The following is a 27276-nucleotide window of genomic DNA, read 5'->3' on the forward strand; positions in this document are numbered from 1 at the left end:
TACATGTAGTTCCAAATTTACAATCCCCAGTTCTTAGATAGACTGACATTCTGGCTGGCCGGGTCTATTTTTTTACTCCCCTTAGGGGCCAGCGGGATGCAGTGGAAAGATATGGCCTTGTATAGGTAGTAGAAGGAAAAACTCGGTTACCCCATAAACCCCGGGGGTTGATCAAATGTTGGCTGACTATTTGGGGGAAGCGGACTAACGGTCCTTATGTAATTTAAAATGAGTTAATGGCGCGAAATATGCAATATGGATAAACTAATTTTCAATTCTCCAGCCAATGTTGACATGAAGAGATTTGAATCCCCCAATGAACAATCCTAATTGGATGACATCGCCTAACGCCCATGAACACCTACCCAATAGGGAGCCCAGCCAGGAACAGGAGGAGGGATCATAGGAACAAAGAGCCTCAAGCATACGGCCTGGAAACTGGCAAGTTCCCTTTGAATATATTGATGAAAGATTGAATAAGCTGTAGTTAAATACATAGCGGGAAGCTGGCATTTGTATATGGCTAAGGAAGTGGATGATATATTTACAGGTGACACCAAACCTGCACTGCCCTGTCCTTACATAATATGCACATTTTTTTTGTCCCTAAAAAAAATATGAAACAGCTGCCAAGTATATTTTTCTCAGAAAGATAATGCTTTGGGAAATGGGGAATGAAAATGATCATGAAGAGGCCCCCGGTCGCAGAGGAAACCCATAAAATTCGTCCCAAAGGGGGCTGTAGACTCAACTCCTTTCTTGGGCTGCTGATCAGATAATTTACTCAATCCTCATCAATTTGTCCTCAAATCCATTGGAATGTGTGAATTGAACAAAAAACCCAAAAATTTCCCTGAAGATTTAATGCTAAAAAAATTGAAGAAATGATTGAAAATTAAAAGGGTTTAAAATGTATAAACATCACAGATACTAAAAATTGAAAGTCTGAAATGAGACAAAAAAAATAATGCTCAATGACAACCGTGTCTTATTTAAAACTTTGATAGAGTTTTCCATTGTCAAAATGATAACCATTAATCACTTATTCAATAGTACGCACAACAAACATGAGTTCCTACTAGATCCAAAGTCATTGTTCTTGTTTACTGGTCATCAAATCTATAACAAAAGCTGTCACAAATTTTCCACAGGATTGATAAATACCAAAGTCATATGTTCTTGTTTACGATGAGTTCATACACAAATTTGATCATCAACTTCTTTAACAGAAGATGGTGATTAATATTGCTTTCTAACATGAACGACTTGCTCCTTAATTAGCCGTGGGATCCTACACAAGTTCAGACACTGATGATTGTTGGATTCATGTCCCTAGTGATCATTAACTTTCAGTTAATTATTTTCTCATTTTTAAATATTTTTAATACTCATTGCATAATTTAATTTGCTACTTCTGTTAATTATTTAATATTACGCCGGTGTTAAATTCCAACTAGTCAGTTTGCTGGAATTTAATTCCAGCCAGTCTTTCTTACAATAAATCTATATATCGAGTACCTCTTTGGTATTTATCAATCTCCCTTAATTAGGACACAAGTCAATGCAATAACAATCATAACACTCATAGACAATAATTATCTGCCCAAAATGTTAGGATTTATCTGTTTTACAAAAAACCCTCACATATTACCAAGTTATAGCAATCGAATTAATGTCATATGCTCATGTACAAAGATTTATAAAAATAATAATTTCGACATACTTTAGTATCAGCAAGAAGATTATTCCACGTGACCTTTATGTCATACCATACTTTCAATGTCATTCGTCATCCCAAAGTAGGTTAGGGGACTAAAGTTTTTCACACCACAGCCATTCACGATAGGTTTTTCATTACTTATCTGAGTTGTGAAATAGTACTTATTTACTTATACAAGGACTGAACTGAATAAGAGAACTTTTAGTGATGAGACAATCACCATTTACCCTATAATGCGGAAGATCTGGACTCGTTCTAACAATGACAAGATATTGGATAAAATCAACATAATATAGATAACAAATCAATGCAACAAATTACTTTATTCTCATAAAATTGGGAAACAATTACATAAACATACAAGCAGGGCGGAGCTGTTTTTTGTATCAACCCAGTACGTTCTGAATGAATTTGGTTATATAGTTATACACTCCCTCCGTTCCCATAGGTTGAGTCATTTTCCATTTTGGGAGTTCTTAAATTGAGTCATTTTTCATATATAGTAACTTTTTTCCTCTTTCTTTACTCCTCTTACTTTATTCTCTCATACTTTATTCACTTTAGATTTTATTCTCTCCACCTTTTCTCTTTCTTCTTTTTATCTATTTATTTAACAACTAACATTTATTTCTTAAACTCCATGCCGAAAAGTTCCTCAATTATGAGGGAACGGAGGAGATACCAAATAAAATTTCAAATATGTCAATCTTAAAAAACTAAAAATCTGAAAAATCGAAGATGGTAAATTTTAACCTCATGATGGCACAAACAACTTGAGAACATCGTTTCCACAACTCTCTTGATCATCTTTTATTTTTTATGGCTGATTCCACAAAAAGAAGGAGAACAATATTCAACTTCAATGAGTTCAAGTGTTGAAATTTCTCCTATAACTTCTGGAATCTCTCTTAGAGACCCGCAAGAGCGAAGCACCAAGCATTTGAGTGTTGGGAATGGGTTTCCCCGAGTTGTCCAGTGCTCGAGATGTGATCCATCAATTAGCAAATATTTAAGCAGGGGAAAATAGTCATCATTTGTTTCCCATGTGTTACCATAGCAAGCATGACGTAGTAGTTTGAGGATTTCCAGTTTTGGCAACAAACCCACAATGGCCATATCTTTCCAAGGAAATCCCCACCTACTAAGGTTAACTTTTTCAATGTACTAGGAAAACTAGGATTTTCCCTTCTCCACAAGAAACCTCCATACCCAATCACTTCCAAATTTCAAGTTGATGCAAATCCTGGAGACGATGAAGGTCAAATGATTGAGTTTGAGTGGTTGCACTTGTATAAGTAAGTCCCAATCTCTTGACATTTGGAATTAATTGTAGGATCTTTTCATTCCATACAAGATCTGCTACAAGAAAAAGAGTTTGGATATTTTCTAGAGGAAGGTTTAATCCTTGAATTGGATAAGGCAGCATATAAGGAGAATGGAAGAAAAGATGCCTTAACTGTGGCAACACCCAAATTTCCAATGGCAAAGAGTGATGCACATCATCATCATGTTTTCCCCGTAGCCTTCCGGATGCTAGATGAATGATTAACGTTTGAAGATTCACGAGATTAGACACAACTGATGGAATTCTAAAAGAGCCCATTAAAGCAAGATATCTTAAATGATACAACTCAAATACTTGGGAAGGAAGTTCTTTTAGGTACACACCTAAAGCATCTTATACTCTTAGCAATTTATAACTTCCCAACTCGGCTAGCCAACTGGAAAATTTCTGAATTTGGAAGCATAAAATGGTCCGGAAAGTTGGACCCAAAATATCATCTGCATCTAAACGACTGAAACTGATGCGTCTCTCACTCATCAATCCTTGTGGAAGATCACGTCCATCCATAACATGAAGAAAGTCCTCATCACGGGCTTTCTTAATGCACGTGTCTCGTACCATATCATGGAGGCTGCAACTCTTGATTTTTCCATCACTCTTTCTACTGGTCACCATTACAAGATTTCTCTTCACAAGATCCTCGAAATACTCCTCAGCCTCATCTTCCAAGCTTTTACTGCCTCCATTTTGATGTTTCAGAAAACCCTCTGCTATCCACAATCTAACGAGTCTTGAAGTGCGAATATTCACATCTTGTAGGAAACCTCCAACAAACAAAAAACAAGACCTTAAATGATGAGGCAAGTAGGTGTAGCTCAAAGATAGTATCTCCTCTAGTTCCCTGCCAACAATAGGATTTACATTTTTGGCAATTTTCTCCCAAGAAGCTCTATTCTTATCTACTGGAGACATGACGCTGGCAAGGAGGACAACAGCAAGAGGTAGTCCCGCGCACCTCCGTGCAATCTCTTTCCCAACATTCTCCAATTGAGGTGGGCAAAGGCTGTCTGGGAACACCTTTTACTTGAGCAAATCCCAACTTTGAGAATCATTCATGAACGACATCTCATGAACATCGCCTGCAGTTTCAGGATAACATGCCACATCCAATTGTCTTGTGGTTAACATAATTCTACTTCCATTATTATCATCCGGAAAGATGCACCTTATATCATCCCAAACACGCTTATCCCAAACATCATCGATTACAACAAGATACCTCCTTCTCTTCAAATATTGAAACACTTTCAATGCAATTTCAGATTCACCAATCTCATCTCCAGACATTTGTTTTTCTACTAATTTAAATGAATCTAAAAGAACTTTCCTAAACCTATGTGGACTGTAATCTTGCGATACCACAACCCATTCCCACACAATGGGGATGACTTGAAGACCGGATGGCGCTCCACAAAGGCGCCTATGTATTGCTAAGATATCTTCACGTAAACCAATGACCGAATCGTTTCCAGCAGCAGCTAGTCTTGATGATGAAGCAGGTTTATAAGCAGGTCGTTCTTCCATGACTTCTCCTGCAATTAAACCGATTTCTTCGGTTACATTTTTGAGCTGATCATCCATTTTGACGCGCGAAGGTTGATGCGATTGGATTCGCTGCCACATAAAGGTTTCGAGAATGTCTTCAATTTGTAAGCTACATCCCTGATCCTAGTCTCCCAACGGTTGACTTTATGTGGAAACTGTTGAAAGAAGAGAATCAGGAAATTGACATAGTCGTGGATTGACCTAATTATATCTGAAGAGAAGAGGGATTCATTATTGGGATGTGTGGATCGAGCAAGGAAAGAAGAGCAGCATAAGCTGCCATACTGTGTCAACTACAAATGGAGGATTTGATTTTGAGGCACGAATATAGTTGTATGATTGTACAATTCCAACGAGATGAAAACATGGACGTTTATTTGATTCCCACAGTGCATCTTTTGTTTTTTTTATAGTTAAGCCAACTTTACCTTTTGTTTTAGGGAATTGTTTTAAAGTTATCATTCTTGAATTCGGTTTTTAAATGATTTTTAAAAAATTCGTTAATATCACAATTTTATTGTGGTTGTCTTTCCCATGTCGGGTTTTGGTCTAATTCAAAGCTTGCCGTTCTTATTAAGACATGTCCAAATTCTTTTATCTTACTATCGGCAGCCTATAATAGAAATTTTATCGGTTTTCGGGCAGCCTATTAGGTTCTGATCGACCTAACGGGTTGCGGTTAATCGAGTTTTGATTTTATTGGTATAAATTTCAATGCATATACCAAATTTAGCGGTCATCATTGGTCATTTGGATTACGGCTACATTGCCATCCCTAGTAGACATATTGGAGAAGACAAAATGGGATTCACATGATAGTTAATTTGTACAATTTGATCCCATGAAGCACCAATATGATGTGATTCATTATGTGAGTCTTTTAAAAATGAAATGGTATGTTGAGTTCCTTCATCATCAGGTTGGCCAGAGTTTGTATATCGCATATGGAAGTCTAGAAATTCATCTTCCAAATTTGAAAATTCTTCATCCAAAATCCCAAAATTTTTTTTCCAAAATCAATATCAGAATCGAAATTCATCTTTTAATATCGAAAATTATATTTCAAATTCTAAAAAAGATGCAAGCCCGACAAATTGGAATCCCTCTCGGAGAAGGATTGGGGTGCAGGTGGAATATTTAGGGCATGTGCGTGTAAAATATTTCAATCTTAAGCTAGAGATTGAATGGAGTGCGGTGTGTGTGAGATGTGTATGGGTGTATATTTTGTATGGTCATTGGCTGTTTAAATTTTTAATGAAAATATGATTTTAAAAAAAAGATATAAGGGGGGAGATGATATGATCTATACATATATAAAAAATGAATTTTGGCCATTTTTTTGAAATATTATAAAGTTATGGGATGAATTTGAATATTTACAAAATATGTCATAATCAATGTAGAGAATGAAGGTTGAAAAAAATGTTCATCCACTGGCTTCAATTTTATACAATTATTATGCAATCCATAATGATATTTACGGACATTTATTATTGCCATTATTGGTGGGAATATTTATAAATACGAGGAATAACGACCTTTTGTTGTACGAGTATGAGAATTAACCGAAAAGTTGTAAAGTGAATTATGAGATTATTGCTTCAATGGCCTTCCATTTCATTTTCCAAAATTTATTATACATTTATTCGTTGCTCATTTCATAGAAATACAATGGCAAAAATTATTGTCATTCATTTTAATTTCCAAAATTTGATAACGTTTATGTAACATTTAGGTTTTAATTTTTTGGAAATTAAAAGGTTTAAAATTTTTACTAATAGGTGAAGAAAGTGAAAAAGTTTTGAGAAGTTATCTTTCATTTTTTGGACTATAAATATGATATTTGGTAACTTAAAATCAACTCACATATTTTTTCATCACGTTTTTCACTCCCTCCATTTTCTCCAATACACTTCATATTGTTTAACATGAAGTTATGATATTCTTTTTTTTTTTCTATTATTTTAGTTTGTTTTAAGATTTTCTTTTTTCTTAGTCTACTGATATGCATTTTTTTACTACCCTAAATTCATCACTAATCTCTAAATTTTCATTAGTTTATGCACTAGATTTCTTTCATTTCACGCGCGTGAAACCTTTGATGGAAGAGGAAAGAAAAGATAGACAAGACAAATACAACAACATGTCCAATATCTGTTAGCTTACAAACTTTTTTCTTGTGGAAACTTTACACTATGTTTCTTATCATTCTGGGTGAGTGAAATTATCTCATCAGACGGTGAAAGTGACAAAAGATAATCTCCTCCATCACAATTCAAAGAGATTTTTAAGATATAGAGTCTTCATGAAAAGGTAGTGAGGATCCATTTTGAAGAAAAATTTGCTGAAGTTGATGAAGCTTCCATGACCCTTATATCAGTTGTTTTAAGAATGTGCGCTAAACTTGAAACAATCCAATAAGTAGGATCACTAATTTGTACAGTCATCAATATACAAGAATTAGGATTTGGAGTTTGATGAGGCTTGTTTCACATGGTTTTACAAGAGTTTATTATACTAGCTGGTTGATAATGTGCGAAAAAGTGGTGAATTTAAGTGTGCAGGAGCTAGAAAGTGTTGAAACAACGAAATGCAAGAACAACTTGATCAATTCGGAAAATGAGCAAAAAATGGTCCAATGCGAAGGCAAATTAATCGGTTGGAGACAAGTTGATCAAGGAGCGAATTGATCGAGGCCACCATATGAAGACACAGTGATCAAGAGGAGCTGAGGCTGATCGAGCCACTATGTGAAGACATGAGCTAATCAAGTTGATCAAGAGGAATTCCACATGAAAGCGCATCTGCTGAATCATCCTAAATTCGCAAGGGTAAAATGGTCAACTCGGACGAAAGTTGCCTTAGGGTTGAAGATTGAAGCCGCTCTATAAATAGAAGTTTTCACAGATAAAGAAGGGGCACTCAACGCTACAATAGTTTAGATAGTAGTTCTCTTAACTTAGTTTAGTTTAGTTTAGCTTAGCTCTATTGTCCGACGGTGGAATTGATGACTCGACGTCGGGATTACATTTCATTCCATGTTTTCAAGACTTTAGTGTAGATTTACATGATGTTGGTCGTTTCAACGGTGGAATTGACGCCTCGATCCTAGAAGCTCCTTCACCACCTTGCTTTGTAGTTAGGTTTAATGGGTTCGGCAAAGAATTGATGACTCCGGCATTGGACCTCGCTCATTTCCAATTTATTGAAGCTTTGGTTATTTCATTTCTGTTTACATTTAATTTCAAGTTTTTAATGCTTTAGTGTAGATTTACGGTGTGTTGGTAGACTCGATGGTGCATTGACGCATCCTTTTAGAAGCTCCTTCACCACCTTGCTTTCTAGTTAAATTAAATGGGTTCGGCAAAAGAATTGGCGACTCGGAGTTGGATTTTTCTTATTTCCAGTTTATTGAAGCTTACATTTAATTTCATGTTTTCCATACTTTAGTGCATGTTTACGGTGTCTTTGGTTAGAATCGCAGTGGAATTGAGCCTCATCCTGAAGTCTAAATCACCTTGCTTTCTAGTTAGATTTAATGGGTTCGAGCGGAATTGACGACTTCGATGTTGGACCTTTGCTTTCTTTGCTGCTTTTGAAGATCTGTATTAGATCCCGAGTTTCATCGGAGGAATTGAGACTTCGTCGTTGGATCAAGCTTCTTCACATTATGCTTTCTAGTTAGATTTAATGGTTTCGACAAAGGAATTGTGACTCCGATGTTGGATCCTTGCTTTCTTTACGCTTTGATTTACTTTCGTGTTGATGATTTATTTACTCGTGTTTCTTGATGCTTTTTACAATTGGTAGTTTAGATGTTTAGATCATTTAGCTTAGCTCTATAGTCTCGGCCGAGGAATTGACAACTCGAGCCGGATTACATTTCATTCCATGCTCCTCGCTAGATTTAGTTTAAGCTCTCAACCCGCTTTAAAGTTCAAGTTTCCCACTCCACATCAAGTGCTTAAGGCGTGGTGGCTAACACCAACCCCGTGTCGAGAAACAATCTCGAATAGGTCCATGGTCTCGTGGGTTCGACCCGTTTTGCCGCATATACTTAGTAATATTTGTTGCAAAGTGGAAAACTATAAATCTTGTTGAAAGGAGGGACATGTGCACATGACACACGTACAAAACCTCTCCCTTCGAGTTATTAAGAGAATACAACAAAGCTTAACGGAACAAAAATTATTAAATTTTATTGATTTATAAAATTTTTATAATTTAATATTTTATGTATTTAATTTTGTATTAATAAAATTTATTGAGTCGTGCAACACACAGGGTTGATACTAGTAAGTACTTTAAATACTAAGCCCTCAAAAGTATGAACATTTTGTTTGGTACGAGTTTTAATGTTTAATTAATAAAGTAAAAGAGAGATATAAAAAGTTTTTAAAGTTTGGTTAGTGGGAGAGAAAATAATTTTAAAAATTAGAATATTCATATTTTTTCGGTGACACACTATAAAGAAAATACTAGTTCATACTTTTAGGGATGAAAATAATATCCCTCCGTCTCGGTTTGATAACCCTTTCTTTTTCACACATTCTCTCTTCTACATTATTCTCACTTATAATAAGCCTTTCTTTCCACTTTATATTGTCATTTTTTTTAAAAACAAGTGAAAAAAAAAGAAATTGTCATCTTAAGCTGGGATAGAGGCGCCACTGTGCATGGGAACAGGAGTACCGGCCGAGCTGCGGGGGTGGGACGTGGTCCACGGGTGGTCTATTCAGCGCGATCTACCACATCAGATTGTCTTTAATTTATTTATTATTATTTTTAATTTTAAAATTTTTATCTATAAAAAATATCTATTTCCAATTTATTTATGTCATTCCATTCCACCCATTTTATTTCTTTTTGTCTAGTAATTTTCTTATAATCCAATTAAAATATACTCCTTCGTCAGCCATTAAGTCTACTTTCTTGTCGCGGGTTTTAAGAATGTTAAAAATAGAGGGTGGAATAAAGTTAGTAGAATGGGTTCCACTTGATATATTAGTTTTAAATGAAAGTAGTGAATTAGTTAGTGAAAGGTGAGACCCATTCTTATTTATGGTAAAGTGAAGCAAACTTACCAATTATCAAAAATATGTAAGCTTGTGGCTGAAAGAATTTTACGTGGTTGAAGCATGGCGCAGAAAAGTTCGACTATATTCGTACCTCAACATCTGTATCTTTCTTTTCTTCATCACTAAACCAAAAGCAAATCTTCCATTTGCAGTTTACACTATGGCAGCTTATGCAGCTCTCCTTTCCCTTGCTCAATCCAAAATCCCAATAATCATTTTCTTTTTCTTCCGAAGCAAAAGAAATAGTTGGATCTATCCACAACTATGTCAATTTCCTGATACTTTTTTTTGAACAGTTTCCACATAAAGTCAACAGTTGGGAAACAAGGATTAGGGGTTGTAGCTTAAAAAATTTGGGATGATTTTTCTCGAAACATTCATGTGGCAGAGAACCCAATCGCATCAACCTCCACGCGTCAAATTGGATGATCAGCTGAAAAATGTAAGTGAAGAAATCGGTTTAATCGCAGGGGAAGTCATGGAAGGGCGACCTGCTTATAAGCCCGCTTCATCATCAAGTATCCTACATGGACATCTTTGTGGACAGGAGATATCTTTTTCCCAAAAACAGTGCAAAAATTTAAAATGATTCTACTAATGTGGAACGGAGGGAGTAGTAAGCATGTTTAGGAATTTCAATTTCTAGAAATTCCATGCTCATTTGAGCAACCGTAGAAATTTATGTTTTGAATGCATACTTTCATTCTGTACTATAATTCTAGATGATCCCAGGCGTAGTGAATTCCTTCAATGTCCATCACAACGTTCTGCCAAGTTATATTCCGTACCCTGGAGTGATCTAGTGGTGATGGAAAATTTGTGACAGCTTTTTGTCATAGGTTTGATGACACCAATGTCTGAGTTGAGATCATATGCAATCAGCTATGGATATTGAACTCATGTTTAGTGTATTCATTCCGTAAACAACTGAACATATCACTTTGGATCTAGTAGGAACTCATGTTTGTTGTACTTACTATTGATTAAGTGATTAATTGGTTATCATTTTGACTATGGTAAACTCTATCAGAATTTTAAATAAGAGAAGGTTGTCATTAAGCATTCATATTTTTATCACATGTCAGACTTTCAATTATTTAATCTCTGTGATGTTTATACACTTTAAACCATTGTAATATTCTATCATTTTTTCATATTTCATTTAAGCATTATATCTTTGTGGAAATTTTGGTTTTTATTTAATTCAAACATTCACTATGGATTTGTAGGACTATATGAGTAATATCCTTCGTGGTTTATGGAAGGATTTTCATCCCCAAGAAAGGAGTTGAGTCTACAGCACTGAATTTGTATGGATATCTTCTGCGACCGGTCTGCCTCTTACTGTCCTGCATTTCCTAAATCATTATCTTTTTTACTGTTTCATGGTAATATTCGACGAAAGTAATATTGACTTGGCAACTAAAACTACACATCACTTATCTATGTGGCGATGATGTTCGTAAGAAGGGGTTTTTGGGGCACGGGGGGGATTTAACATCTTCGGTGGTTGAGGATATTTGAGGAAAGGGGGAGAATGGTTCTGCAATTGTGGGATTGTAGCATGATCAGAGGAAGGTCTGTCTTTTCTGCTTGCCTTCTGTGTATAGCTTCCTTGCACTTATCAAGGACATAAACGAGTACCGAGAGTACAATGTGGATACTGCACTGCACCAGCATGGGTGCTCCGTTTTGCAGGGCTGCAGCAGCAGTCATTCCACAGGAGAAATTCAAGAAAATTTGGCTGCAGCAGTCACTCCATAGGAGATTTCAGCAAATGGACTACTACTTGCTCAAGATGTATTTGAAAACTATGTCGTTCAGTTCCTTACATAGGGTTCTTATTTGATCATCTGAATCTATCAAATTATCCGTATTACATTCTCCATTTGGTGTTATTAGTTGATTCCTTGAGTTCTCTGTTTTGTGTGTGAATTACGGTGTTGATCTTGTTGATTTGGTATTGCAGAGTATGATTGTGGTGTTGAGCTTGCAGAGTGTGATTGAGTTTGAAGTGAAATTTGAATTGGGGCATAAGAGCACCTGCTCACTCACACTTTGCTCTCTCATCATCATCATCGGGAGTTGCATCGACTAGCAACAGTGCGGTGGTTGGTTTAGATAGCGATGTGATGGCAATAAAGGAGAGGCTTTGCGGGATGTCATCAAAACTCCAAGTCATCCCCATACTGGGAATGGGTGGCATCGGTAAGACCACTCTTGCTAGAACTCTTTATGACGATCCACTTATCGTCGAGCATTTTCATATTCGTGTTTGGGTTACAATATCACAAGATTATAGTGCGCGAAAAGAGGTCTCTAGATTCAAAAAGGTTGGAAGAAGCCCTAATGTTTAGAGAGGATCAGATAATTGGCGATTTTGAGATTGATGATTTTACAAAAGTGTACAAAAGATTAAAGGGTAGGAGGTATCTGATTGTTATGGATGATGTTTGGAGCTCAGAGGTTTGGGATGATGTGAGGAACGTATTTCCAGATGATGGTAATGGAAGTCGAATCATGTTAACCACAAGACTAAGCAGATCTAGCTGCTTATGTCGACTCTAATAGTTCTCCTCATCAGATTAAATTCATGGATGTTTCTCAAAGTTGGGATTTGCTTAAGGGAAAGGTTTTTGCAAACAACAGTTGCCCACCGGAGTTGGAAGATGTCGGGAAAGATATTGCAAAAAGCTGTGCAGGGCTGCCTCTTGCTGTCGTCCTTGTTGCGGGATTCCTGTCTACAGCGGCTAAGTCTCCATCTTCTTGGGAGGATATTTCCAAAAATGGGAATCCCATTGTTGGTCAAGGGATAGAGAAGATACTATCACTGAGCTACACGCACTTGCCTCATCATTTGAGGCCGTGTTTTCTATTTATTGGATTGTTTCCAGAAGATGAAAATATCAGTGCTTCAAAACTTATCAGATTGTGGTTAGCTGAGGGCTTCTTAAGGCATCAAAATGGATGCAATAAAAGCTTGGAAGAGGAGGCAGAGGAGTATTTGGAGGATCTTATCAAGAGAAATCTTGTAATTGTGACTAGTAGGAAGACTGATGGGAAAATCAAGTGTCGCAGTCTCCATGATATGGTACGAGACTTATGCATAAGGAAAGCCATATGATGAGAATTTTCTTCGTGTTGTATACAATGAGAAGTTTCTTCCTGCTCCACAAGATATGATGAATGAGCGACGCATCAGTTCCAGGCTTTCCGATATAGATGACATTTGGTGCCCAACCATCCATACCATTCTATGCTTCCAACTCCGGAGTTTCCCTAGTTCGCCCACCTTTCTAAGACGGTTTAAACTGCTTAGGATATTAGAGGCCATGGGTGACGAGTCCAAAGAGCTCCCGTCCCAAGTATTTGAGTTGTTTCATTTTAGATATCTTACTTTAATCTGCTCTTCAAATGTTCCCTCAGCCATATCTAATCTTGTGAATCTTCAAACCTTGATCATTCTTCCAACTTCAGGCATGCTTCCAAACTGTAACATGATTGCATCTTTTGGCATGCTTCCTGTTTATTATACTAGGAAAAGACATTGGAGAGAAGGTAGAGATCATTTCTCTTTGCCATCAGAGATTTGGAGGATGCAACAACTAAGGCATCTTGTCCTCTATGATCTTTATATGCTACCTCATCCCTCAGATGGATCAAATCCAAGCCTTCCTCTGGAAAATCTCCAAACTCTTCCTTACATAAAAGATCTTGTATGGACTGAAAAGATATTGCAAATGATCCCAAATGTCATAAGTTTGGGTCTTGTGTACCAGATGGAGAAAAGATATCACCTCCATCTTCTTAAGCATTTGCATCAACTTGAAAAGTTGAAATTATATGGGCTTTATAGTTTTTCTTGGATGGAGCATATCACAGTTACCTTTCCTAGGATACTAAAAAAGTTGACCTTAGTGGGTGGTGAATTTCCATGGGAGGATATGAGTATTATTGGTTCATTGCCTAATCTACAAGTGCTTAAACTAAGGGATCAATGTTTTGGTAAAACATGGGAAACAGCAGATGGAGAATTTCCTGAACTGAGATATTTGTTAATTGAGGGATCAGGTCTTGAGTGCTGGATAACTGAGAGCAGCCACTTCCCGAGACTCAAGTGTCTAGTGCTTAGTTGTTGTCAGGATTTAAGGGAGATTCCACAAGATATGGGTGAAATTCCGTTGACATAATATCAACCTTTGACATTGTATTGACATTTTCTTTTGCTATTACTTATCATCTGTTGACATTTCTAGCAATCCAGATCATAGTTTGGAGTTTATACAATATTTACAGTTTGTATTTGATCACGTTCCTTATATTGCTAAATACTCCCTCCGTCCCTAATTAATTGTCTATTTTGTCATTTTTGTCCGTCCCTAATCAATTATTCACTTTCAGTTTTTTACCATAAAAGTAAGTAGGTCTAATATTCCACTAACTTAATTCATTAACATTTTATTATAAAACTGATATACAATTTTAACGGCAAATTTTATATTTAAATTCAATTTTGATGTTAATTGATCTCCCTAAATAATACTTCAAATGACAATCCAAATTAATAGCTATCTAATTTCAAAACAAATAAACTAAATATAATTCACAAATCACCTATAGTAAGTTCTTAAAATGCAGTTTAGATTGAAAAAATAAAATAAAGTATCAAGTCCCAATTCACTATCATTAAATAATTGGTCATCTAATAATTGAAAAAGTAACACATCTTTTACGATAAATTTTAATTATATTTAAATTTAATTTGGATAGTAATTGAATTAAATAGTAGTAAAAAAAATTGTTGGACTCTAGGTCTTTGACGCAAGATGAGTGGCGACAGAATTGTCCAAATTGCCCTTTGAAGGCCTTAAGGGCATTTTCCCTTAAATGATATTAACTTGTAGTTCATGGACCTAAAATGATATTTTCAAAGTCCACGGACCTAAAATGATGCTTTGACAAAGTTCGTGGACCTAAAAAGATGTTCCGTCTAGTTTTATAATAAAATGTGAGTATGAATGAGTTAGTGGAGTGTAGGTTCGACTGCCAAAAATGGTAAAAATGAAAATTGACAAATTTGTTGGGACGGATGAGAATGAAAATAGGTGACAACAAATTTTCAGGGACGGATGAAATATTCTTCTTGTAGTTGAGTTTTTTATTTTTTATTTTTCGTTTTCCCACCAAGACATTTCATTTTTTTGACAATATTTTTTTCTCTCTTATTTTGTTTTGTCATCGTCTAATTCTCTTTTTCTATTTTATTCTCCCCATTGAATTTATTAAATCTCCTATCTCAAAAATTGGCTTATATAGTAAGACAAGTGACAAAATACAAAAAATGCGTCAAATGGCCCTCCATGTAATCGGTATGCATGTAATTGGAAGCTACGTAGTTGATAAAAATTTGTTCTTGTAATCATACAATCAATCCTATAGATTCGAGCCTCAAAATCTGTCCCTTCTTTTCTCCCTCACTAAACCAAAATCATATCATCCATTTGCAGTTTCACAGTATGGCAGCTTATGCTGCTCTCCTTTCCATTGCTCGATCCACACATCCCAATAATGAATCTCTCTTTTCTTCCAAAGCGAAAGAAATAGTAGCATCTATCCACGACTATGCCAATTTTCTGATACTTTTCTTTCAAGAGTTTCCACACAAAGTCAGCCGTTGGGAAACAAGGATTAGGGATATAGCTTACAAAATTGAGGATATTCTCGAAACCTTTATGTGGCAGCGAATCCAATCGCATCAACCTTTACACGTCAAATTGGATGATCAGCTTAAAAATTTAACCGTTGAAATCGGTTTAATCGCCGGAGAAGTCATGGAAGAGCGACCTGCTTATAAACCTCCTTCATCATCAAGACTACTAGCAGCTACTGGCAACGGTTCAGTCATTGGTTTACGCGAAGATATCTTAGCAATAAAGATGCGCCTTTGTGGAGAGCCATCATCCGGTCTTCAAATCATCCCCATTGTGGGAATGGGTGGGATCGGTAAGACTACACTTGCTAGAGCTGTTTATGATGAACTATGTATCACGAATTATTTTGATGTTTGTGCTTGGGTTGTGGTATCGCAAGATTACAGTCCACATAGGTTTAGGAAAGTTCTTTTAGATTCATTTAAATTATTAGAAAAACAAATGTCTGGAGATGAGATTGGTGAATCTGAAATTGCATTGAAAGTGTTTCAATATTTGAAGAGAAGGAGGTATCTTGTTGTAATCGATGATGTTTGGGATAAGCGTGTTTGGGATGATATAAGGTGCATCTTTCCGGATGATAATAATGGAAGTAGAATTATGTTAACCACAAGACAATTGGATGTGGCATGTTATCCTGAAACTGCAGGCGATGTTCATGAGATGTCGTTCATGAATGATTCTCAAAGTTGGGATTTGCTCAAGCAAAAGGTGTTCCCAGACAGCCTTTGTCCACCTCAATTGGAGAATGTTGGGAAAGAGATTGCACGGAGGTGTGCAGGACTACCTCTTGCTGTTGTCCTCCTTGCTGGCGTCTTATCTCCAGTAGATAAGATTCAAGCTTCTTGGGAGGAAATTGCTGAAAATGTTAATCCTATTGTTGGCCGGGAACTAGAGGAGATACTATCTTTGAGCTACACCTATTTGCCTCATCATTTAAGGTCTTGTTTTTTGTATGTTGGAGGTTTCCTACAGGATGTGAATATTCGCACTTCAAGACTCGTTAGATTGTGGATAGCAGAGGGTTTTCTGAAACATCAAAATGGATGCAGTAAAAGCTTGGAAGATGAGGCTGAGGAGTATTTGGAGGATCTTGTTAAGAGAAATCTTGTAATGGTGGCCAGTAGAAAGAGTAATGGAAAAATCAAGAGTTGCTGCCTCCATGATATGGTACGAGACATGTGCATTAAGAAAGCCCGCGATGTGGACTTTCTTCATGTTATGGATGGACTTGATCTTCCACAAGGATTGATGAATGAGAGACGCATCAGTTTCAGTCGATTTTATGCAGACAACATTTTGGGTCCAACTTTCCGGACCATTTTATGCTTCCAAATCCAGAAATTTTCCAGTTGGCTATCCGAGTTGGAAGTTATAAATTGCTAAGAGTATTGGATGCTTTAGGTGTACACCTAAAAGAACTTCCTTCCCAATTATTTGAGCTGTATCATTTAAGATATCTTGCTTTAATGGGATCTTTTACCATTCCATCAGCTGTGTCTAATCTCGTGAATCTTCAAACGCTGATCATTCATCTAGCATCTGGAAGGCTACGGGAAAAGCGTGATGGTGGTGTCCGTCACTCTTTGCCGTTGGAAATTTGGATGTTGCCACAGTTAAGGCATCTTTTCTGCCATTCTCCTCATATGCTACCTCATCCATTACAAGGATTAAACCTTCCTCTTGAAAATCTCCAAACTCTTTTGCTTGTATCAGATCTTGTATTGGATGAAAAGATCCTACAATTGATTCCAAATGTCAAGAGATTGGGACTTACTTATATAACCCCTCAAAGTCAATCATTTGAACTTCATCTCCAGGATTTGCATCAACTTGAAAAATTGGAAGTGATTGGATATGGAGGATCCTTATGGAGAAGCAAAAGTCCTAGTTTTCCTTGTACATTGAAAAAGTTGACCTTAGTAGGTGTGGGATTCACTTGGAAAGATATGGCCATTGTGGGTTTGTTGCCAAATCTGGAAATCCTCAAACTACTAAATTATGCTTGCTATGGTTTGACATGGGAAACAAATGATGACCATTTTCCTCAGCTGAAATATCTTCTCATTGATGGATCATATCTCGAGCAATGGATAACTGAGAGCAACCCTTTCCCAACACTCAAATGCTTGGTGCTTCATTCTTGCAGGTCTTTAAGAGAGATTCCAGAAGGTATAGGAGAAATTCCAACACTTGAACTCATTGAAGTTGAATACTGTACTGCTTCTCTTGTGGAATCAGCCAAGAAGATAAAAGAGGATCAAGAGAGTTATGGAAACGATGTTCTACAAGTTGTTTGTGCCAGTCATGAGGTTAGAGTTTTACTATCTTCAGAATTTTCAGAGTCTTTTGTTTTTTTTAGATTGAATATTTGAAATCTTATTTGGTACAACTATATAACCAAATTCAGAACATGTTTGGGTTGATACTAAACAAACGCTCCAATCTACTTGTATGTGCATAACTATTTTCCAATTTTATGAGAATAAAGGTTTTATTTTGCATTGATTTGTTCTTTATAGTATTATGTTGATTTTATCCAAGTTCTTGTCAATGAACGACCTTGTCCAGATCCTCTGCTTTATAGGGTAAATGGTGATTGTCTTGTCACTAAAAGTTCTCTTATTATAGGTTTTTGGAGGCTTGAAGTGTGTGCGATTTGCATAAGATGATGGTGTTGCGCAGCTTTTTGCAAAGAAAAGCAATAAGGCTAGGCTTAGTGCTGCTGATAAAGGAAAGGGAAAGGTGAACTAGGAAGAAAATTGTATTGAGTCTGAAGATGAGAGGGAAGGAGAAAAAATGAAGTGTATCGGTTCCCTGAAGTGATCTAGTGTGATGTAAAATTTGTGACAGCTTTTTGTCATAGGTTTGATGACCACCAATGTGTCTAAGTTGAGATCATATGAATCAGCTATGACTCTACCTCCCTTTTTTCAATTTTCTTGAGGAGACTAGTACAAGAACATAACTTGGATCTAGGTAGGAATTCATGTTTGTTGTACTTACTATTGAGTTTATGCATTTTGATCTAGTAGCATTCAAGTAGGACTATTTGTTAAGTAGCATATTTCGCACCAATTACTCATTCTTGAAGTACATGTATTAGTCCGGCTGCGTCACCAAGTAGTCAGCCAACAATTGGTGCAACCCCGGTTCATGGGCTAACAGAGTTTTCTCCTTGGCCTGATACCTATACAAGGCCATATCTTTCCACTACATCTTCTGCTGGCCCCTCAAGGGGAAGTAAAAAGGTAGAAGTGTTTCCCGATACACCCGGCCAGCCAGAATGTCAGTACTATCTAAGGACTGGGGATTGTAAATTTGGAGCTACATGTAAGTAAGTATCACCATCCACCAGAGTGGAGTTTGTCAAGGACCAACTATGTAAGCATTCATTTCTCTCTAAAACTTAATTTGTGGACTGTGATTCATTTGTATGATGGTATGCATAAGTCAGACACTAAGCACAGTATGGAATGTGCAAATTTGATCATCCGATGAGTTCTTTGAGACGTTCTCAAGTTCTGTAACAGAAGACGGTTGATCAATATGTGCTGTCTAAAATGAACGAGTTGCTCCTTGATTAGCCGGTGGGATCCTCCACAATTGCAACTCCGGCTCCATCATTCTCATCATGGATCTGCTTTCTGGGCTCAGCAAAAAAAAGGCATTATCATCACAAGTGGTGCAAGTCATGGTAGTCACACACTCTAACACACATCAAGCTGAGAACTAGAATTACAGAAGCAGTTTAATGTAGCTATGTTGTGAGCTATGAATTGTGCTAGACCTAGAATGCTGCTTCACAATTCTCCATCAAAGAGTTCAAAGCAAATGTTGTGCATTCCATTTACTCTTCATCCCATTTGAATAGGCCTCAAGGTTCAGACACTGATGATTGTTGGATTCATATCCGTAGTGAATTAGGCTCTTATCTTATTCCTAATATAATTATTGTTCCACAAAAATATGGCTCTCACCGTCTAGGTAGTTACTACTCCCTCCATTCACCAATAATTGCTATTTTAGTCCATCCACCCATTTACTTTCTTATGACTTTTGGTAATAAACTACACATTCGATTGACTTTGTCTCACTCACATATATTATAAAACTAATACTTCATCCGTTTCTTAAAAATAGAATTTTTTTTTCTTTCGAGTCTGTTTCTAGAAGTAGAAAATTTTTCATTTTAAAATGGACCCCATAATCCACTAGCAATAATTTCACTACTTTTTCTCTTATCTCTTTACACATTTTTTTTCTTTTTCTCTCTCATACTTTATCAATTTTGCATTAAAATCTATGTCATTTCTAAAGTTTCTAATTTTAGGAAACAGAGGGAGTATATAAAAGTATAATCCACCATCTACTATTCTTTTTCATTTCATTTCTTAAAACTCGTGACTAGTCAAATTGAGTCGGTTATTTGTGGACTAAGAGAGTATTAGATTCTTAATATATCACTTTTGAGTATATAATATCTCATAAAAAATGTTCGACGATCGTAATATTTACTTGGTAGACAGACCACTTATCCACATGGTGATAAGCATATCATTTGTAATCTATAAAAGAGCCACTTTACTCAATTTTGTTCCATTATTTGAGGCAATCTCGATTTTGTCTCATTACTTGTGGCGTTTACTTTATTTTATCCTATAAAACTATATCATGAAAAACAAAACTAGAAAGATTTTCAATCGTGAGTTGGGTCCAACAATTCTATTTGTGTAATGCATCATGCATGAACCGTTTGACAATATAAAACGTTCGAGATTGAATTTGACTTTTGAATTAGTGGTGATTATTGCATTTGTGGAATAAAGAAATCGGTCCATAATTATACTTACCTACCGAATTCCTCACTCTACAACTCTAACACACCAATAAACAAGTAAAACCGAGTACCCAAGTCAAATTGTTTTCTAGAAACTCAACTTTCTCGTCTCTTAATTCAAAATCCTGAACTTGGGTGTTCAACTCAACACGTGTGGATTTTGTAACAAAAATATGGAGCATATGTTGTTAGTATACAAGTGTTTATTTTTATTAAAAGTATCATTTTAAAGTGTTGAAACAATACCGGAATAATAGGCAATAGATGCATCTATGATCAATCCATCGTGCCAATCTTCCACATTCCGGGTCAGTTCTACCGGGTAGGAGTTTATCAGGTTAAAATTTTATTAGACTAGAATTTTTTAACTTTAATCCTTTAAATTAGGACAAGAATTTTGGGCTACATTGACATTCTTAAGTGTATCTTTGTGATTGATTTGTTTGAGGTCACAAGTTTATAGTGAGTCAGTAAAAGAAATCCTAAATACAGTTTTTGTTTTGATAATTATGGCATGTGTTTCTTTAATATAACTAGCAAAGGCTATGTGCGTTCAATATTATCCATATCGGTGAAAAATTATTTTATTTTTCTATTTTGGAGCACATTAGTCTAATTTTATTTATAGTAGTTTCTTATAATGCGCTTATAGTGGCTGACCCATGATTTTAGTTTTGGGGTGCGATAGATAATTATATCATTTATTAATGTCGACTAATTTTTTATCTTTTCTTCAATACTTCTTCATAATCATAATATATATCATTTTTATAATTAAGAAATTTTATTAAAGATAAAAATGAGTTACTTTTTAGTATTATTACTTGGATAGCTTTCACTTTTTTATAATGGATCTTCTTAAATTTATAGTACTATGTTATAAGATAATTTATTTCAATTTTTTAAAGTTTTAGTAACTGAAAAAGGATAATCAAAATTAATACATTAAATGTAATTTACTTTACAAAGAACATTGAGAAGTGATAAAGAAAAAAATGTTAAACATATTAAGAAGAAAATTAGAAAACCTAATACAAGAAAAATTTAAATATATTAGAAGTATAAAAGCTAAAAAAAGTTAAATATTGTAATTATAATGCTTTATATGGAAATATACACAGAGAATAGTTATAAAGAGTAATCAATCAAAAGCAATTAGAGAATAAATGCTCAAATCCAAGATCAAAATATTAAATGATGTACTTACTAGTAAAAGATGCACCTGCAGGTATTTGAGCTAGGTTCTCAGCATTACACAGGTGAACGATTTAGTGGGCCACTGATTAGATTTTATTTTGACGTATAACTGTACTCCTTTACCTTCCCTCTGTCTTCCATAATTTGTCACTATTTAACTCGTTTCGAGCTAATCAATTGGATCTCCACAACACTTGACCTTATTATTCAATAATAACGACCCTTTAATCAATATTTTTTCTCTCTTTATTAATTTTGTATTAAAATTAGCATTATAACTAAGACAATTTTTTGTTGGATGGAGGAAAGGTAGTAATGACCATCCTATTAATGCAGATGCAAAAGGTTAATATTATTAATCGTATTAATCCAAATGAAGAACATTATTAGAAAAAGCAAATTGACCCTACCATTTAATACACATACATAGATAAAGTCAACCTTGTTGAAAATAACTGGAATGCGACGTTGTATTTTTTTACATGTTTATAGAATGACACCAATTCTCATTAATACTATCGCATCCATGGGACCATTCCCGAAAGAAAATGGGGTAAAATCATTTTGATTCGAAAAAATATCAACTATTTCAAACATGATAATATTTTCACCAATAGAACAACCCTAATTTATTATCTTTTCCATAATAGCTAGTATTATTACTTAAGCTTGAGAACTCCTACACTAGACATGAATTTGAATGACTATATCTCTATATTTATGTTTTAATTCACTGTCAAATTAATTAAGTATGTTTAATCTTTTGTGTTATTGGCTTGTACTAAATTATAGTGCCCACCCCTTCCAATGATATATTTATACTCCCCGTCCATTAAAAATGAAACGTTTTCCTTTTAAAACGTCTTATTAAAAATGATACGTTTCCTAAAATAAAATAACTCTATCTCTATTTTTTTCATATTTCTCTTACTTCTACGTTATTAACTCAAAAAACAATCGCATAAAATCTCGCGCAATTTTTAAATATTGCATATTTAATGGGACGGAAGGAGACGTTAAGCGTTTGACTATTAATTTATTCACACAAAAGTCCACCTCTACTGTTGTTTCCAATTCATGCCTTTGACAAATTGTTGCAACTTCATTCGACCAAAACAGATAGCAAAAGTTATAAATTGTGTATGAAACTATTTGACTAGAATTAGTTGTAAGCTGAAAAGTCAATCACGCATTTTCTTGGCCCAACCCTTATAAATAGGTTACTAAATCTTCATCTAGAAAATTAATCTCAACATTTTTCTTTGTTTAAACACTAGTAAATTAATTAGCAAAATCAGCAATGGAAAAGGGAAAGGGGAAAACTCGCGTAGTTCTCCCTAAAAGAGGAGATATTAAATCCAAAATATTTCATGGTATATTGAAGAAATTGAGGCTTTGGTGCTTCTGCAGGTTACCAGGAGGAAATTAATTTATTTGGTGGGTTTTGATTTAGTTCTTTTATTTAGAGCATACCTAATATCATTAATCTCTATCATCTTTTACTTGCTTTTGTATCTCTTACATACATTTTAATTCTCATGTTTCGTGTTTTGTTTTGAATATGCACATTCATTTTGCAATATGATTGGATTAAGGTAATATAAAAATACTGTACCAAAAGAATAGGCTCAAGTGATGGAAAGGGACTTTCTACCCAATCATATTTAATGTTTATACAAATTATTTCTGTTAACTTATGGTGCACAATTGAACCGATAAGCAAGCCGACAAGATTACTGGTTCATCATACAACTGTCAGATCGTGGTTAAACAATGATGCTGTAAACATATTAATTCAAAATATATCATACAAAATATTTTAGAATTTACTTAATCAAAAAATAACATTAGATATGCAGTTAAAAAATTAAAAATCAATCCAATCAGTCAGCAGTTCACGGTCAAACCATCCCGGTTCTATTCCATAAACCCTTCAATCAACACCCTGTATGTATGTGTGTGTATGTATGTCCTCTCAATTCATCGATGAACAATTTTATGATTTTTTAAATGGGAGGCACTGCAATGTGCAATGCCTTGTCAATAATCAACATTTATAACTTTATTATATAATGCTATACGTCTAAAATATGATAAATATTAGTGACCCATGGCTCTAAACTCTGGTCAATGGATCAATCTACATTTGAACACATTGTATGTGTATGTATGCATGCCCTCCCGATTCATCCGATCAACAACATTACAATATTTTTAATAGGAGCACTGCAATGCATGGTCAGTCATCAGCATTAATAAATTAATTTATTTTATATGCTATATTCTAAAATATTATAAATATCTGTGAACCAATAATTTTAAACAGTTTGAATTGTCAAGCTTTACAATGTAAAATATGATGAATGACTTTCAGAGATTATCGACACGCAATCAACTGTAGAAAGTTATAGTCTACACAAATAAACTAACTACATTGTATATTTATTTGCACATAGAATGATCCAATTAAATGTCAAATTTGGACGTGCATGAAAAATTTATACTCCTACTTTTTACTTATATATAGTTCTAATAATTATTGGAATATAGATACAAAATAAATACTTAAATATTGGAATATTTATAATACTCCAACAATTTATTACTCCGTACTATATATAATGGTTGTGTTTGGTTTTATTGTAAGCTTCTACAATTATTGCGATTTTCTCAAATGAATTATTTATATACATTTACTTTTACAGAGTTTAGATTTTGTAATTAAATATTTGTGAGAATTGCGTCTCCAGAACGCATCACATTTAAATGAGACGTATGTATGGACAGAATGATTCACTGTGACTTATGCTTTTGCATTAAAAATAGTTCTCCCTCCGTTCCATAATAATATAGTCATTTTATTATTTTTGTCGTTCATTGATAATAGTCATTTTGTCATTTATTAAAAGTCAATACATTTTTCCACACTTACTTTACTCTCTCTTACTTTTTTCGCTCTTCATCCTTCTATCTTTTCCATTTTCCACTTTATTCTCCTTTTACTTAACTCACCAAACAATTTTTCTTAATCTACAGTGCTGAAAAAACGCATCCTATGGAACGGAGGGAGTATGCAAGTGTACAACAACACACACTACTATAGCATAACCAAAATTTAATAATGAAATAGATAACATAAAATAAATATACGAAAGTTCAAATATTAAAAGAAAATTTTAGGTTATTGATTTTCTTGATCTCTTCATCTAACTCAGAATATCAAGTTCAAGTATCAGAGTTTTTTAACTTGTTCTTTGATGATTATTCATCGTTCTACAATAAGCGACATAGAATCATATCAAAACTGAAATCATTTCAATCTCTATACCAGCAGATGGTGGGGTTTGGGTTGAGTTAACACAAATTCTGCATTAGTTTTCGAAGTTTAGAGTTGGGTCGTGTACTTAAAATCGGATCAATAAAAAAATTTTCATGCAACTAAACGCTTGGAAGAGGGCTTAAATTGTTGCTTTTCAAGCCTTTTCATTATAACCAACACATGCAAATATAATCTCACGAAGTACTTTTTTCGTCCCACAAAAATAGATACTTTTAAGATGACACGAATTTTAACATACAATTATTAAATTATAAGAGAGAATGATAGTGGAGATTATGGTCCATCCTTAAAGAGAAAAATGTTACTAAAAATAAAGAGAAAATGTTACTAAAAATAAAAATAGAGAAAATAGTAGTACTCCCTCCTCCTAAGATGACACATTTCTTGGCAGTCGATTTTAGGAATTATTATTTAAAGTGCTTAATGGAGAGAAAATATGGGTGTAAGTATTAAAGTAGGAGATAAGAAAGAGATTAATATTTTAATGGAGTGAGAAAGGGTGGTTGAGTGTATTAATTGGAGAGAGAATGTTTAAAAAGAAATGTGCATTTTAATTGGACAAATTAAAGGAAAAATGTGCATTTTAAAGCGGTATAATAAAGCGGTACAATAGTGTATTATTTCTAGGAGAAAGTTACTACAAAAATTTACCCAACAATTTATTCATTTTACAAAAGTCGAAAACTTAGCGAGACTAGTTTGAAAAAGTAAAACACCAATATTTGCTTTTGCATCAATTATTGCAAGCATGTATGGAATTGATCAGAGGATGACATCACCTCGATGACGTAAAGCTTGCGACATCATAGATTTTGTTAAAATTTATAAAAATATTTCTCTATCGTTCAATTCTAGCTATATAAATCCTTTCAGGAAGCCTCACCAATCAATCACTTAAATTTGTACTTTCAAAATCCACCCATCTTCTATACTCCTACTATATTGCAGAAGTTTTTTGGATGGATAAGGAAGAAAAAAAGCAACAAAAAATGGCAACTTCCAACAAAACAGAGGACAGAACAAGATCAAAGGCCAAATTCTTGATGATATCAAAGAAACTCTCAGTTTCATTGTATCAAGAAAGAGTGAGATGCCACAAGCCAAGAAAGAAACCAAAGGGCAATTCCACTAGTTTAGTTTTATGTTGATTGATTTGTTAGATCTTCTTGTTCATATGAAGATGAACACTCTATTTGTATTATAGTTGTTGTATCAATATTACAAATTGTTCCATCAATAAAAACGAAAGATGCAAATTTCAAATTAATCATTTTGTTCATTTTATTTCATAATTATACATATATCAAAAAAAATTAAAAATCAACAATTTTTTTACTAAAATAAAGGGGATATTGACAAAAAATAAAAATAAAAACACTTAGTATTTTTTGAAGAAAAAAACAGAAGATTATTAAGATAGGGGATAGGGGTTCCGATTCCACCCACTGCCACTGTCGTACTCCGGGCCCCAGCCTGCGTCGGCGTCGGCGAAGTTTCGCTCAGTGTCCCAGCAGTTCTGTAACTGATCCTTTTACTAATTCAAATTCGATTCAGCTTCCTACTTTGGTAAATCTTTTCTAGTCCTTGTTGCTTGCAGTTCATCATTTGGGGTCGCATTTGATATAGATGGGGTGATGCTTCGGCCTCGAATCCAATTGGGAATTCACGGAGAGCGCTCGAAAATTTTACGATGACTCCGGTAATTTGCCTTCCTAACACGATGCTCTGTTTGTTTCATTGCTTTCTCTTTATAATTAGGGTTTCTGGCTGGCTCTCGAAGAGATGCAATATTTCTGTAAATTAGCTAAAATTGTCGTATCATATGCGTTTCTCTGAAGCTGAAATTGTCTGGTCAGGGAAAATTAGCCATATCATATACTTGGATTTAACTTCACCTAATTACATCTTGGGGAAATGTAACTAGTTGTGTGGTTAGATTCTGTACCATCATTGGTATATAAATCAGTTGGGTGTATAACTGATGTTTATCTCAATGATGTATTTTTATTGTCTGTGTAATTTTGCATCTCCCTTATGCTCAACTTTTTTCTTGCAGGTTCATTGAAGATTCCTTTTTGTTCCTGACAAATGGTAGGTATTAAGTCTTCCTACGTTTCATTCTGTGTTTCTATTCGAACTTAACTGCTTGTGTTTGTGAAGACAAACGGGACTCGTACTTCTATAGTTATTAGTTACTCATCAATGCTTCGTGTAACTGGCAGAGATCTGTATTGCATGATTCATAATTTGTTATACTCGGAGATTCGTACATATTTTTGACTTTGGGCGTGTTGAATTTCCATTGTTCCTGTTCCGTGAAAAGTCCCTAGCAGTAGAAAGCAAGTAAAATATCATCGTCTAATTGTAGGTGGTGGTATTCCAGAGTCGAGAAGAGCCCTTGAGTTGAGCGATATTCTTGGCGTGAAAATATTACCCTCTCTCAGGTGTGGTTACAAACTGTGAAGGTTGCCCCGTGCATACAAGTATCTGTTAATGTGAT

The 27276-nt window shown here is 34.8% G+C and overlaps 2 protein-coding genes and 1 pseudogene across 2 annotated transcripts; 2 read left to right on the forward strand and 1 right to left on the reverse strand.

The window, feature by feature from the left end:
• Positions 1-4085: 4085 nt before the first annotated feature.
• Positions 4086-4646, reverse strand: LOC125198368 (putative late blight resistance protein homolog R1A-3). The gene has a single exon (XM_048096723.1). It carries the CDS (start codon positions 4644-4646, stop codon positions 4086-4088), a length of 561 nt encoding a protein of 186 aa, XP_047952680.1.
• Positions 4647-11342: 6696 nt separating this feature from the next.
• Positions 11343-13878, forward strand: LOC125198369 (annotated as a pseudogene).
• Positions 13879-15204: 1326 nt separating this feature from the next.
• On the forward strand, positions 15205-18436 carry LOC125198372 (putative late blight resistance protein homolog R1A-10). Its single transcript, XM_048096724.1, has 2 exons — positions 15205-17711; positions 18031-18436. The coding sequence occupies exon 1, from the start codon at positions 15205-15207 to the stop codon at positions 16783-16785; it is 1581 nt and encodes a 526-aa protein (XP_047952681.1). The 3' UTR covers positions 16786-17711; positions 18031-18436.
• The last annotated feature ends 8840 nt before the right edge of the window (positions 18437-27276 follow it).

This window comes from Salvia hispanica, unplaced genomic scaffold (assembly GCF_023119035.1).
Source record: "Salvia hispanica cultivar TCC Black 2014 unplaced genomic scaffold, UniMelb_Shisp_WGS_1.0 HiC_scaffold_14, whole genome shotgun sequence".
Taxonomy (NCBI): Eukaryota; Viridiplantae; Streptophyta; class Magnoliopsida; order Lamiales; family Lamiaceae; genus Salvia; species Salvia hispanica.

Bases quoted from the DNA above. Each gene is read 5' to 3' on its own strand.
- LOC125198368 (XM_048096723.1), bottom strand. From the start codon at position 4,646: ATGGATGATCAGCTCAAAAATGTAACCGAAGAAATCGGTTTAATTGCA.
- LOC125198372 (XM_048096724.1), top strand. From the start codon at position 15,205: ATGGCAGCTTATGCTGCTCTCCTTTCCATTGCTCGATCCACACATCCC.